Consider the following 15,308-nt stretch of genomic DNA (forward strand, 5'->3'; position numbering starts at 1 on the left):
TACTGCCGTGAATCGCAAGTTTTCAACATATCTTCCAATGCACTTTCAGCTGCCCTAATGAGATAATAAGATTTGTTCGGAAAAAGTAGGAAAAAAGCAAGTCAAATTGTCCCATAATGAAAAGTAATCGCATATCAATTCCACTACAGATTTCCACACGGTGTTACACAAAAATGAACCATGTTTTGGTCATCTTTATATTTTTCTCGACAAGATATCGTAGTGAAAAGCAAATTGTGAAAGATTTCATTAAGATTTGAACATGTTCTAATTCTCTGGAATTTTTTGAATATTCGTACAGAAAACGGATTTGGAAACTTCACAGCTCATTTTCTCAATGCCTACTTTTTACAGATGGGACTGACTTGCGATTCACGGCAGTATAGTAGAATGCAAAAAAGTTTGGATATATTTTCTTCATACTTGCAAAAATGGAAGATGATCCTAATGAGATGATCCTAATGCTTCCAAAACGCATAATATTCCCACATAAACCAAAAGCTCTTTATTCGCAACCTCAAGTAGATATGTTGACACGATGAAAGGGGTTCCAAGAAATTAATCAGATGAAGTTAAGTATCTAGGGCTCATGCTAGACAAAAATTTAACTTTTGAAAAACCACATTGAGGGCATTTAAGCCATATGTAACAAATATGTAAAATGTATGCATCCTCTCATTAACAGAAAATCAAAATATTGTCTGAAGAAAAAGCTTGTGATCTATAAATTTTCAGACCAGCCATACTGTATGCTGCACTACTATGTACTAGCCCTTATAATACCAGGAATAAAAGCTCTGTGGAGGATTCAAAATAAAATTTTGAAAATGATTCTAAAGTTTCCTTCCTGGTTTAGTACTAATGAGTTACATAGAATATCCAATGTTGAAACATTGGAACAAATGTCGAATAAAATTATTAATACATTTAGACTAAAAGCGTTGCAATCATCTATTGGTTAAGTTTGGTTAATTAAATTGAAAGCGTTTTTTTTCTCTTATAAACAGGTGAAATCAACTCACCTGTAAAAAAAATCTGAAGTTCTACGGCAAATTAAATAGAATATGTTGTTAACAGGGGACCAGATAGCCGTAGCGGTAAACGCGCAGCTATTCAGCATGACCAAGCTGAGGGTCGTGGGTTCGAATCCCACCGGTCGAGGATCTTTTCGGGTTGGAAATTTTCTCGACTTCCCAGGGCATAGAGTATCTTCGTACCTGCCACACGATATACGCATGCAAAAATGGTCATTGGCATAGTAAGCTCTCAGTGAATAACTGTGGAAATGCTCATAAGAACACTAAGCTGAGAAGCAGGCTTTGTCCCAGTGGGGACGTAACGCCAGAAAGAAGAAGGAAGAAGGATGTTGTTAACAAAATGTTAATAAAAGATTTATTTAGTTTTATTTAATTATTATGCAAGTTTATAATAACCCAGAACACCTAGATATAAGGAATGAATGTAATGATTGGAATGATACTAATAAAAAATAAAAAAATCCACTGGTTTGATGCCGCCAACAGACATCATGTATACGCGCTTCATATCATGAGCTTGAGATCAGCTTGCCATGAGCGCACAAAAATAATCGCGTGCTTGAGCACGTGCTATGTTGAGACGCATTTTTTTAGATCTCATGTAGCAAAGTGCTAGCTCAAACGATCACATCTGCACTGGCTCATGCGCCGTCTCATGATAAAATCTCAATATGACAGTGCATTTGAGATTCGCAGGTGTAGGTTTCAAAAGGAAGGAAATGAAATTAAACCATGGGTTAAACTGCCCGTAGGCAGTTTGAAAGCACTTACGCGGTTCAAGGCAGTTGTGATTCTAGAATTTGAATTGAAAAACTTGGCTGGCCACCGAAGAAGCATAGGCATAGACCGAAGCCGTATGCTTCCGCAGGGTTATTGTACCAGGCAAACATAACTGCATAAAAGTACTCCTAGTAAGCGCATGTGACGAGCCTCACGAGATGTCTCTTGAGACTCGCTCACTTAGATATATTTTGTACGTATCTGTATCACGTGCCTCACATAATCTGTGAGCTACGATATGAAATATCACATGGCACACTAGCTCATTTAGGTATACATGAGAAATACGAAACTCTGGCCGCCAAGCTGTTTCACCTTAATTAAAAATGCCGTTAATATCGATGGAAAAAAAACAATATCGAGAATATTATCAATTCGTTTCTCGCGTTTTTTACATGGAAGATAAACTATACTGTATCAAACCATCGGCTTCTAAAAGTTGCGCTTTTTTTTTTTTTTTTTTTTTTTTTTTTTTTTTTTTTTTTTTTTTTTTTTTTTTTGTGATTATCATTCCAAACATTACATTCATTATTTCTTATATCTAGGTGTTCTGTGTTATTTGACAACACTATCATCCTAATTTGGTAAAACAAATTTAAGATTCAATTAACATTTTGTTAACAACATATTACATTTCATTTGCCGTAGCAGTTCAGATTTTTTACAGGAGAGTTGATTTCACCTGCTTATAAGAGAAAAAAAAAAGTTTTTAATATACTTAACCTAACTTAACCTAAACACATAACGCATTAATAGTGGCAATAGTAGATTGTAACGATTTTTGCCTGAAATTATTGATTATTTTATATGACATTTGTTCCAATGTTTCAACATTGGATATCCTATGTAACTCATTGGTACTATACCAGGGAGGAAGCCTCAGAATCATTTTCAAAATTTTATTTTGAATTCTCTGCAGAGCTTTCTTTCTGGTATTACAACAGCTAGTCCATATTGGAACAGCATACAACATGGCTGGCCTGAAAATTTGTTTGAATATCAAAAGCTTGTTCTTAAGACAAAGAGTTCTGTTTGATCTTTCGACCTTGACACTTGCTTTTGCCGGGGCGAGCGACGAGGGCAGGATCAAAAACATGTCGCGCGTCGGTCTCGTTAGAGAAAAAGTGGCGTGATCGGTGAGTTCGGTTGAAGAAAGTGAAAAAGTGCCGCGATCGGTTAGTTCTGTTTGATCTTTCGATCTTGACACTTGCTTTTCCCGGGGCAAGCGACGAGGGCAGGATCAAACATGTCGCGCGTCGGTCTCGTAAGTGAAAAAGTGGCGTGATCGGTGAGTTCGGTTGAAGAAAGTGAAAAAGTGCCGCGATCGGTTAGTTCTGTTTGATCTTTCGACCTTGACACTTGCTTTTGCCGGGGCGAGCGACGAGGGCAGGATCAAACATGTCGCGCGTTGGTCTAGTAAGTGAAAAAGTGGCGTGATCGGTGAGTTCGGTTGGAGTAACTGAAAAAGTGCCGCGATCGGTTAGTTCTGTTTGATCCTTCGACCTTGACGCTTGCTCCTGGGCAGTGCGTCAAGAAAGCCCGAACAGTTTTTTTTTTATTCTTTTTGGGTCGCGCGCTTATTTTTTTTCCTGAGTGCTTTTTATAGCCGAGCAAACAAGTGAAGCCGAAAGTGGATTGTGGCTGCTCAGTCAAGGATAACGGATCAATTGGTGAGCTCGTTTCATGCTACTATTTCTAATCTATAAAATATGTATGACTGCACATTCAATCGTTACAATGGTGGGATGTAAATATGATTTTTCAACAAACTATGGATGGTTCGTCACTGTGAGTGTCGACACAAACTCTGATTCATGATTTATTTATGTTTAACTTTTTTTTTCAGAACACCTCTTATATACCTTTATTTTTGTAATTAAAAAAAACTTTGAATGGTTCGACACTACAAGTGTAGAGTTGCGAAAGGTTTACTTTATTCAACAAACTTTGGATGGTTCGCCACTGTAAGTGTCGGCATAATAATAAGAGTGTTCTATGATGTCCCAACCAATCGAGTTTTTTGTTTCTTTTCAAATGAGTAAAATATAATAACACATGCTTTCGTCCTGACAGCTGTAGGAATGTTACATTTAGGTATTTGTTCAACAAACTTTGAATGGTTCGTCACCTCAAGTGTCGGCATAATTTTCCTCTACATAGAAATTGTTCATATCAAATGAAAATATTATATTTACGTATAAGCATGTATATATCTCACAAATCATTGTTTATCATGGTCTAATCGCTTATCAAAGTGAATCCTATGACCCAACGATCCTCCCCATTAACAAACATCCCTCCCAGTAACCTTTGTGGAGATGCAGAGGCAAACACGGTCTCCAAAAAGCAAAGGTTACACACTAACATTCCTTCCCCCAATCCCACCTGACTGCAAGGACGTGGCCGGCGCCGTTATTGACCCTGTATAAATAGAGGCACTGAATTATGCACACTGAAGAAGATTATGGCCAATCCCAGCCGAACTTCTAGTTGATTCTTTGTGCATTTTCACTGACTTCGGTCAATCACGGAATAGCAACCATTGATATGTGTAGTCAGTCTAAGCTAAGCTAAGCTAAGCTAAGCAAAAGCTTGTTCTTAAGACAAAGTTTTGATTTTCTATTAATAAGGGGATAGAGACATTTTACATATTTGTTACATTTGGCTTGAATGCCCTCAATGTGATTTTTGAAAGTTAAATTCTTATCTAGCATGAGCCCTAGATACTTAACTTCATCTGACCAATTTATTGGAACCCCTCTCATCGTGACAACATGTCTACTTGAAGGTTTCAAATAAAGAGCTTTTGGTTTATGTGGGAATATTATTAGTTGAGTTTTGGAAGCATTAGCAGAAATCTTCCATTTTTGCAAGTATGAAGAAAAAATATCCAAACTTTTTTGCAATCGACTACAGATGACACGCAGGCTTCGTCCTTTGGCGGAGAGGCCTGTGTCATCCGCAAACAAAGATTTTTGACATCCCTGAGGTAACTCAGGTAAGTCAGATGTGAAAATATTGTATAATATTGGTCCCAAAATGCTGCCTTGGGGAACACCAGCTCTTACAGGAAGTCTTTCAGATCTGGAGTTCTGATAATTAACCTGAAGTGTACGATTTGACAGATAACTTTGAATTATTCTAACAATGTATGTTGGAAAATTAAAATTTTTCAATTTTACAATCAAACCTTCATGCCAAACACTGTCGAATGCTTTTTCTATGTCTAGAAGAGCAAGACCAGTAGAGTAGCCTTCAGATTTGTTGGAACGGGTCAAATTTGTTACACGTAAAAGTTGATGAGTGGTCGAATGTCCATGGCGGAATCCGAACTGTTCATTGGCAAAAATTGAATTCTCGTTGATGTGGGCCATCATTCTGTTCAAAATAACCTTTTCAAAAAGTTTACTGATGGAGGAAAGCAAACTGATTGGACGATAGCTAGAAGCTTCTGCAGGATTTTTGTCTGGTTTTAAAATTGGAACACCCTTAGCATTTTTCCATTTGTCAGGAAAATATGCTAATTGAAAACATTTGTTAAATATATCAACTAAAAATGATAAGCTACTTTCTGGAAGTTTCTTGATGAGGATGTAGAAAATTCCATCATCGCCAGGAGCTTTCATATTTTTGAATTTTTTAATAATAGTTCTCACTTCTTCCAAATCAGTCTCCCAGGCATTTTCGAAAACGTTCTCTTGATTGAGAATATTTTCGAACTCCTGAGTAACTTCATTTTCAATTGGACTAGTAAGTCCTAAATTAAAATTGTGCGCACTTTCAAACTGCATAGCAAGTTTTTGAGCTTTTTCGCAATTAGTTAGTAATAATTTGTTTTCCTCTTTCAATGCCGGTATTGGCTTCTGAGGTTTTTTCAAGATTTTAGATAATTTCCAAAAGGGCTTAGAGCCGGGGTCCAATTGAGAAATTTTATTTTCAAAATTTTTGTTTCTTAAATCTGCAAAACGTTTCTTGATTTCTTTCTGCAAATCCTGCCATATAATTTTCATAGCAGGATCACGAGTGCGTTGAAATTGCCTTCTCCTCACGTTTTTAAGACGGATCAAGAGTTTAAGATCATCGTCTATGATCACGGATTCAAATTTTACTTCACATTTTGGAATTGCAATGTTTCTGGCTTCAACAATGGAATTTGTTAAAGTTTCAAGAGCATTGTCAATATCAATTTTAGTTTCTAAAGAAATGTTAACATCAAGATTAGAGTCAACATACGTTTCATATATATTCCAGTCGGCTCGTAAATAATTGAAAGTGGAGCTGATAGGATTGAGAATCGCTTCATGCGATATTTGAAATGTAACAGGGACATGATCAGAATCAAAATCAGCATGAGTAACTAATTGGCTACAAAGATGACTAGAGTCGGTTAAGACCAAGTCAATTGTAGATGGATTTCTAGAAGAGGAAAAACATGTAGGGCTATCAGGGTATTGAATTGAGAAATATCCTGAAGAGCACTCATCAAATAAAATTCTGCCGTTGGAATTACTTTGAGAATTATTCCATGACCGATGTTTGGCATTAAAGTCACCAATGACAAAAATTTTTGACTTATTGCGAGTCAATTTTCGCAAGTCAGTTTGAAGCCAATTAACTTGCTGTCCAGAGCATTGAAAAGGCAAATAGGCAGCTATGAAAGTATATTTACCAAACTGTGTTTCAACAGAAACACCTAAAGTTTCAAAAACTTTAGTTTCAAATGACGAAAACAGTTGATGTTTTATACGCCTATGAATGATGATTGCAACTCCCCCACATGCCCCATCAAGTCGATCATTACGATAAACAAAAAAGTTAGGATCTTTTTTTAAATTTGGATCCAGGTTTTAAATAAGTTTCGGTAATAACTGCTATATGCACGTTATTAGCTGTAAGAAAATTAAACAGCTCGTCCTCTTTACCATTCAGAGAACGAGCATTCCAATTTAAAATATTTAAATTATTATTTGGATCCATTAGAAAAACGTAATCCAATAACAATTTTATTTGTAAATTTTACACCTACTTGGACTGCTTCAGTCATAGTGGTGGCTTTGAACATTGCATCAATCATTAGATTCAATTGTTCAGTTAGAAAATTAAAATCAGAGGCAGACATATCATCTGATGATTTCCCATTGGAATTTTCGGTAGACGAAGAAGCGGGGTAGGAGTTACCTGTGGCGGTAGGGTTTTTTCCATTTGATTTGAAACAAGTAGAATGGGTACTCATGGAACGAACAGGGGAAGAGTTCAAATTACCTGCTACGATATCGGCAAAGGATTTACCGTGGGTAGATACATTCGAAATTGAAAGATTCGAACGGCTACCCGACGGATTAAAATTTGTTTGTGAATGAGCATGATTATGATCTTCCTGGTGGGTATGATTCCTAATCAAGCGATCGTTAACTGAAAAATGAGCATTGTTCGATACTCTACCAGGCAAATTCCGGAAACGACCGTTATCGTAACGGATATTATCCTTCATCTGCTTGGCACGAGCCTCAACGACTCTTTTGCGTGAAATGCATTCCCAAAAGTTAGCTTTGTGAGGGCCCTTGCAATTGGCGCATTGAAATTTTCTGGTATCTTCTTTCACAGGACAGTCGTCCTTAGCGTGAGAAGAACCTCCGCAAATCATGCATTTAGCATCCATGCGACAATTTTTTGTACCATGACCCCACTTTTGGCACCGACGGCACTGAGTGGGGTTCTGGTAATTTCCTCCAGGTTTCTGGAAATGTTCCCACGTCACACGGACATCGAACATAAGTTTAGTTTTTTCTAAAGCTTTAATATTATTTAGTTCTTTTTTGTTAAAGTGAACTAAATAATATTCTTGAGAAAGCCCTTTCCGAACAATGCCAGATTGGGTTCTCTTTTTCATAATGATTACTTGGACTGGGGAAAATCCAAGTAAATCATTTATTCCATTTTTGATCTCTTCAGGTGACTTATAGTCACTTGAGAGACCTTTCAAGACGACTTTGAACAAACGTTCAGTTTTGTCGTCATAAGTAAAAAAATTGTGCTTCTTCTCTTCAAGATATCTGAGAAGAAGTTCGCGATCTTTAAGAGTTTCCGGCAAAACGCGACAGTCTCCTTTCTTTGCGATTTGGAAGGAAACCTTGATTCCCCTAATGGAGTTCAAGATCTCCTGCCTAAATCCCCCAAATTCGGAACAACTGACCACGATAGGCGGCACTCTTTGCTTCCTCACTTGAATCAAAGAGCCTGGGCTAGAGGCTGCCTCGATTTGGTGTTCGGAAAATTTGTCTAGAGCATCGAACTGATTGCTCATTTCAATACAATTATTCATTTCACCCTTGGAAGAAACTTCGCATTCCGGGGAAGCGTCCTTTCTTCCATTCTTGCCACGTGTAGTGACAGTTTTAAAACCCACTTTTTTGGAAGGAAGTAGTGAATTCAGAGATTCACCCTTCCTTTTGTTAGTTGTTGATACCATGTTTAGTTAATAAACGAGAAAGACGTGACCTTCGAGAGGTTTTTTCCCTAGATGGTGTCCAAGAAGGATTACCACCGCTAGCTTTCGCCAACGGGTCCAACGAAAAATCGAAGGCACGGGTCCAAACAAGGATCGTAAAGGGATCAATAGTAGAAATAATAGTACTGAAAAGTACTGTTTAAGTAGCACTGAAAAGTACCGTTTTTAATTTTAGCACTGAAAAGTACTGTTTGTGTAGCACTGAAAAGTACTGTTTTATTGCTTTAGGTAGTTTTTAAGAAAACTTCCAAGAGCAGAGAGAATTCGTGTACGCACAGCACGAAGGTACGATGCGCACTGAAAGTTGCGCTTTTGGGTCAGTTTTGCCCACTGTGTAACGCCCCGCCGTGATTTCAGCACTATCTTGCAGGCCAGGCAGTATTTTGTAGCACTGTGCATCGATTTTTTCGGAATCACCATAATCTGCTACAGCTGTTACTGCATCCATCTCACCTCCCTGCTGTAATGATGATGGTCAACTGAAAAGGTTGTTTTATTACGATTAATTAGCATCGATCCCCTGAGCTGTTGTAACGTGACTCATTCGAACGCCGTTAGGTAATTTACATTGCTCGAAGGTTGCGCTGCACGAAAACGTAATTTGGCAGATTTCGCAGCTTTTTTGGAAGGGAAAATGTTGCACCCTAATAATTGGCAGGTATGCACTGATTCGCAGGGTTTTGTAATCTTGTCTGTTGGTAAAATATTACAGCAATCATTTGGGAAGTGATCCATTTGCTCTTCTTTAAAATTTTAGTGTATAATTTTGCTGTTAATGTAGATCAGATATTTGACAAAAAACATAAACTTAAGTCCTGGTTGAAATATCTGTATAGTTAGTGTTGAAAGCAATTTGGTGCGATCTAGTTTCAGAATTTACCCGATTTTTCTGAAGCTCGATACGAATGGTTTTCAACCTAACTTGACCCGCTCATTTTTATTTTGTTAAACGTACGCTGCCAACAAGTATAACTGGAAATGTAAAAAGTGCTATGGGAACAGTTTATCTGCATGTGTAGGTAAAATTGCACCGTACTATATCTGCTTTCACAATTATCTGAAATTTATTGTTCACATCACTCGATTATCTGAAGTTGCCAGTAATTTCGTTTGTGTACCTGCGCCATCATAACACCGTAGATTGATAACTATCGATCGGTATCGTGCATCAGTTAATTGCTTCAATTTTTAATTTATCTGCACAGCGGCAATCAAACATTCAGTCAACAAACTTTCACCTTCATCCATCACGCGAGCGAGCGAGAAATTATTGTTCCGTTTTGTTTTATGATCAACTTCTCATCGTACACACTAAAAAAGTTACACAAAATTGATAACGACCCATACAAAATCGGGCGGTTCTAGACCAACACTTTTTTTTTGTGTAATTTTTACCCATGCTGAAAAATTGCTCCTGTGCTGGTTTCTTCTGACTTTTCTTACGTTTTATGACACACAAGATTGCTTGATATTGTCAATAATCTTGGTGTGCCAGATAATGTTAAAATTTTGTTTTGGTTCAGAAGAGCCCGATTTTATTTGAGTCGTTCCAAGCCTGTGTTTTTTTTTCGTGTGTAGGCGCTTTATCCACCGTACATCGTCTTCAGCTATCCTCATAAAAATTTATAACAGTCTATCAAATATAACTAAAGTTTACTCACGTTTTCTATTTGCACTTTCAGCCTGGACGGGATGCCAGCGGGGCCGCGATCGCACTATTCACTGCGAACCTGCATTACCCGATGACGGTCACACACAAAACCACCCTCCAAGGCGTGGTGTACCAGCTGGACGTTGCACTGCAGAGTGCGGAAACGCAGAAGGCGGGCCTGGTGTTCATCTACGACATGAGCACCTCCAAGTATTCCAACTTCGATTACGATCTGTCGCAAAAAATACTCACACTGTTGAAGGTAAGTCTAGGGAAATTTATTTATGTTAAAACATTGTCTATTGAGATCAATTTATAATTAGTGGATAGTATCTGGATACATACAAGTGTATGGAAAGACGTTTTACGTGTCAACTGCACAATGTCAAAATCAAAGAGTAACTTGTGGCATTATCTAATACTACAAGTGTCAACGAGTACAAACCACAAGTGTAAAGTTATGTATACTATAGTAGAAGTTGTGGAACTTAAATATCTCAACTTCACAGTAGTCTAAATTGCTTTGAGATTTGAAAAAGAATTGCACCTGAAATATTACTAAATGACGCTAGGTTCGGCAAACCTCGTTGGATGATCATAAGCAGAGCTTCCTTCCTGATATTACAACAGCTGGTCCATATTGGTACAGCATACTACATGCCTGCCTAAACATTTGTATGAAGATCAAAAGCTTGTTCTAAAGACAAAATTTCGATTATCTGTAAATAGATGAATACCGTCAGACGGGGCTACTTTTGATTCCGGGGGCTACTTTGGACACTCACGTTTTGGATTTATTTCCAGCATAAATATTAATCTGAGCCATTTTGTGTCTTCAGCACTTTCATTAACCAAATTATGTTGAACAATCAGGCATGAATATTTTTTGGAACAACATCAACAATAACAGGATAAACAAGAAAATATATCAAAAAAGTCCAAACAAATATTCACAAGCTACAAAACATTTGCTATGTAAACATTGTATGAATTTTCCACATATCGTGGAAAGTTATTGGGAACATCACAAAATTATCGAATCGTCATGATTCAAAGAAATTTGTTATAAATTCATGTTGAAAGTTGTTTTTTTAGAAAAATAAATGATCAAATGTCTTAATTTTACGACTCATATTTAATTATAAAGTGTTGGTTTCTATATTTTACAACACAATAAAAAATAAACAAAGGATTAAGAAAAGTAAATAATTGTAAAACATATATATTTCAACTCGTATAAACAGTAAACTCACAACATAATCCTTTAAAAATATTGTTCATTCATATTTTACATGAATCTGCTATACAAAGCAATGGCATCCTTCAACTGCTAAAATAAACTACTCTTACGCCAACACAAAACTATTAAGAGCCAAAATGCATCTAACAAAAGCAATCTATTATTGTTTATGATCTTGTGAATCATTATTCTTATACTTCATGGATTGTATTTGGAATAAAAATTACTTTTAGTTACAGGAATTAATTAGATTCTTCTACATATCGTTCATATAACATTAAGAATCAGAACGAATATTTCTGTACAAAGCTAATTATTCATCGCAGTACTTGGTAGTTACACAATTCGTTTGCATCAACTTGAACAATCAAGCATAAGTCGCTATTTATTAGCTGACATTTAAAAGGAAGTAAACATATCATCATGCAAACTAAAAATTATGAATAGCATGTTTTTATGAAAAGTATTGTATAGGTATGTGTAGTTTTTTCAAGCTTTACAATTTTCCTAATTATGTATATCATTGAAAAACATTCTAAAACATCACAATGAACGATAATCAATAGAATCAGTTTGAAATTTATGATGAAAAATCATTTTACTATCAAAACGTATTAATTTCTAAAAGTGTCCAAAGTAGCCCCTTTTTTGTCTTGAAGGACACATTTTTTTCGCTATTCAAGCAACTTTTTTATTTATTGATGGATTTGCCTCATATTTTGCACATTGGTTACTTACAAATACAACTTAATTATGCGCAAGAATTATCAAAATCGATCCATTATTCACAGAGCTACAAATCCTCAAAGTTGAAGAATGTGGAAATAATGTCAAAAGAAGCCCCGTTTGACGGTACTGACATTATATAAGTTTGTCACATTTGGCTTAAATGTGTGATGATGTGATTTTTGAAAGTTAAATTTGTATCAACCATGAGCTCTAGATACTTGACTTCATCTGACCAATTTATTGAAACCCCTATAATCGTTTACTGGTTAACTGATTTTTCTAATGTGACCAGGCAGTTCACTGCTTCTTAATTAATCACGCTATTTATCCCATCAGAATCACAAGCAAATAAATCGCATTTCGTCCGCTGCTATAGCTATAGGGTTATTTAGGTCTGGCATCAGTAGCCACTATCGTCACCAAATATAGTCGATACACATCACAAGTATGACCATAGCAATCAAGCACTTTTGCGTGGTGACGACGACGATGGTGTTGATGTTGATGCGACGACGTATAATTGGGTCTCGACCTGTGCCGAAATGACCATGGCTGATTTTACGACCCATAAAGTTTGTTCTTGCACACGGCCTAGCTATACGCTGTCTAGCCCGGCTTACCCAGCCGACTGATTCTGCTTTGCATCGTCACGCATCGTAAAATTAGAACAAGAAATATGAAGTGATAACGCCCCCCTATTCGTGAATTGCATCACAAATGGCATGCCCGTCGAACGCTAGCTAGACCAGGGTCCCAACCGGTGATCCGCGGACCCCTAGGGGGCAAATGTGGGTCTGCCTAGATTTTGTTTCAAAATTATTAAATAAATGAAAACCGAATTTAGTACTATACCATTTAATTCCACTATAGTTTGTATCCTTTGACAGATACACGTATTTCGACTCAACTGTAACGCCATCTTCAGTGTCGTGTATTAGACTCGACTTACAAGAGGTCTTACAATTGAGGTCGAAATACGCGAATGTGTCAAATAATACAAACTCTAGTGGGATTAAACGGTATAGTACTAAATTCGGTTTTCATTTATTTAATAATTTTGAAACAGACCCACATTTGCCCACATGGTATAGTACTTCATTTATTTATAGGTGTTCCACTAAACAGCTCGAAGACTTATTAATCTTAATGGACTTTATAAAACCAGATCATCGTGGCAGAATTCTTGTATTATTTGTCATAGATTGTGACTTTTGGATTGCCTACCAAGAATATATTTTGATTTTTGAAGATATCTTCTACAAAGGCTTCCTTTCATTTCGAGTACATTGATTTTGGGGTTTCGCGTTGGGAGCCACTGTGCCAGACTATACGCCAGCGCTATTTTTGGACTTCCAAGAAGTTTTATTTTAAACATCCAAATACTCTCCGGGTCCGGAGTGCGGTTTCCTCTCAATTATTTTATGGCTTATCTTTCGGCACCCGCGATCACGTCCGCGAATTCATTCAATCCATATCCAGGCAGACCCATTCATCCGTCAGACGTGCGGCTCGCTCCACTCTGGAGCTGGAGGAATGATTTCCAATTGATTGTTCTCGGTAAAACTACGCACCCGACGCAGGTCGGGCGTCAGGCCAATCAACGTAATTCACTCGTGAAATTATTTGAGAACTGGTAAACATATAGGAACGCAGAATAGTGCCGTCAAGTTGCACACATCGGGACCGACATGTCCACTAGACTGATGCAAATTTCGATGTTTTGGCTTCTTATGCTAAATCGGTGTGGAAAATATGGTTATAGTATTATCCTCTCAAAGGTTGAAATGATTTTAAAGAATTTGGCTGTACACATGCCATTTGAAGTTTATATGGAGATTACTATGGAAAAGGTCAACTTTTGTGTTCAACCATGTTAATCTTCATCATAATATTCTATGGAAAAGTTTACAAACCCTTTTCAAGTAAAATCGTTCCAGCTACATCTTCGCAAAGGACCATATTTTGATTGAAAGCCTTAATAATTAGTTTATTATTGGTTGAAAGGACTAAATTATGCTGAGATGATCATTCAATTACTTTCAGAGCAACATTGCTACATAGCAGTCACCTACTTCATTGTTGCCTGCCGAATAGTTGATGAAAATAAGGATTCTCTATATGAGAGATTAGCGGAAATCCAATGAAATGGTTTGGCAACAGACCGCCATTATATACTTGTTTGCTACATTTGAAAACTAAAAAACAGCGGACAAAAATGGACAGCCTAATATTGCAATAATAAAAATGTAAAAAAAAAAGGATTTTTTTTATATTTTAACAAATTATACCAAGGTCCAATCAAAATATGTTCTTCGGCAAAAATAGCTGGAAGGATTACACTTAAGAGGAATGTATGAACTTTTGTAGAGATTATAATGTCGATAATGTTTAAGCTAAACACAAAAGTTTGTGCATTTCCAAAACAATCTCAATATAAAATTCCAAAGTCGTGTGCATATATTTTTATTTCAAATCATCTCAAAATTTGGGAGCATGATGTTTACCATAATTGACATCGGGGATCCAAAATTTCAAAATTTGCATCAGTCTAATGTGCTCGCTGTCGTCGTCGTCGCTGTTTCCTTGCCGTATCCGTGGTCTGATATTGTGCTCGGTGAAGTATCTTCCGAGAATTTGCAATAGATGTACATCGCAATTTCGATTCCCGAGTATAGTATTGTATTGAAACTTGAACATTTTGTTGGTAATTGATCCAGCATATGATCAGTTTGAAGCTATTTAAGCATAAAATTTCAACAAATTAAAAAATCAAAGTAAATCTTGTCTCAATATTTTTATTTGAATGGTATTGAAATATAATAGAAAAAATATCATATAACGTGCAGTTCAACCGTACGTGCTATTAAGATAGACCAGTTTTAAAATGTTGTAGAATATTCGGCCCACTGAGTACTCATATAAGTGCTTGCCACAGGATGGATACACAAATGCAAAAATGATTGCTCATGAAGCATAAGTTTTATATATGTTTAAGAGCAGACTCAGTTCCAATTGATACATACAAAAACGAACATATAAGCAGGTGTCCAACTTTTAATCAACTCAATATTTGTTTCAATGACCCACTCGGGTTCCTACATCACTTATCCGAATGCAAATGTTAACCAGCAGTGAGGGCAGGTGTATCCATATGGAAGTCCACATAAATATCTGCTGAGTTTAGAAGGAAGAAAACATCGATGACGTCGTTTAAACGTTGTCGTTCGATGTAGTTTATTTCGCGCCAAAATCGATCGATATATGTATACCTGACCGTCACTACATGTTTGATACATATTTTTATTCGTTCCATTCAGCCACTTCGGAAAGATATTATCTGCAAAATTTTGGGAACATTACCAT

General features: G+C 36.7%; 1 protein-coding gene across 2 annotated transcripts in view; it reads left to right on the top strand.

The window, feature by feature from the left end:
- Positions 1-15,308, top strand: part of LOC5566564 (tyrosine-protein phosphatase non-receptor type 9) — a 206,880-nt gene that overhangs the window by 89,939 nt on the left and 101,633 nt on the right. For both annotated transcript variants that reach the window (XM_021851024.1, XM_021851023.1), the window contains exon 3: positions 10,008-10,238. In XM_021851024.1, coding sequence (XP_021706716.1) covers positions 10,008-10,238 — 231 coding nt within the window. The remainder of the gene's footprint in view (positions 1-10,007; positions 10,239-15,308) is intronic.

This window comes from Aedes aegypti, chromosome 3 (genome assembly GCF_002204515.2).
Source record: "Aedes aegypti strain LVP_AGWG chromosome 3, AaegL5.0 Primary Assembly, whole genome shotgun sequence".
In the NCBI taxonomy this organism is placed as follows: Eukaryota; Metazoa; Arthropoda; class Insecta; order Diptera; family Culicidae; genus Aedes; species Aedes aegypti.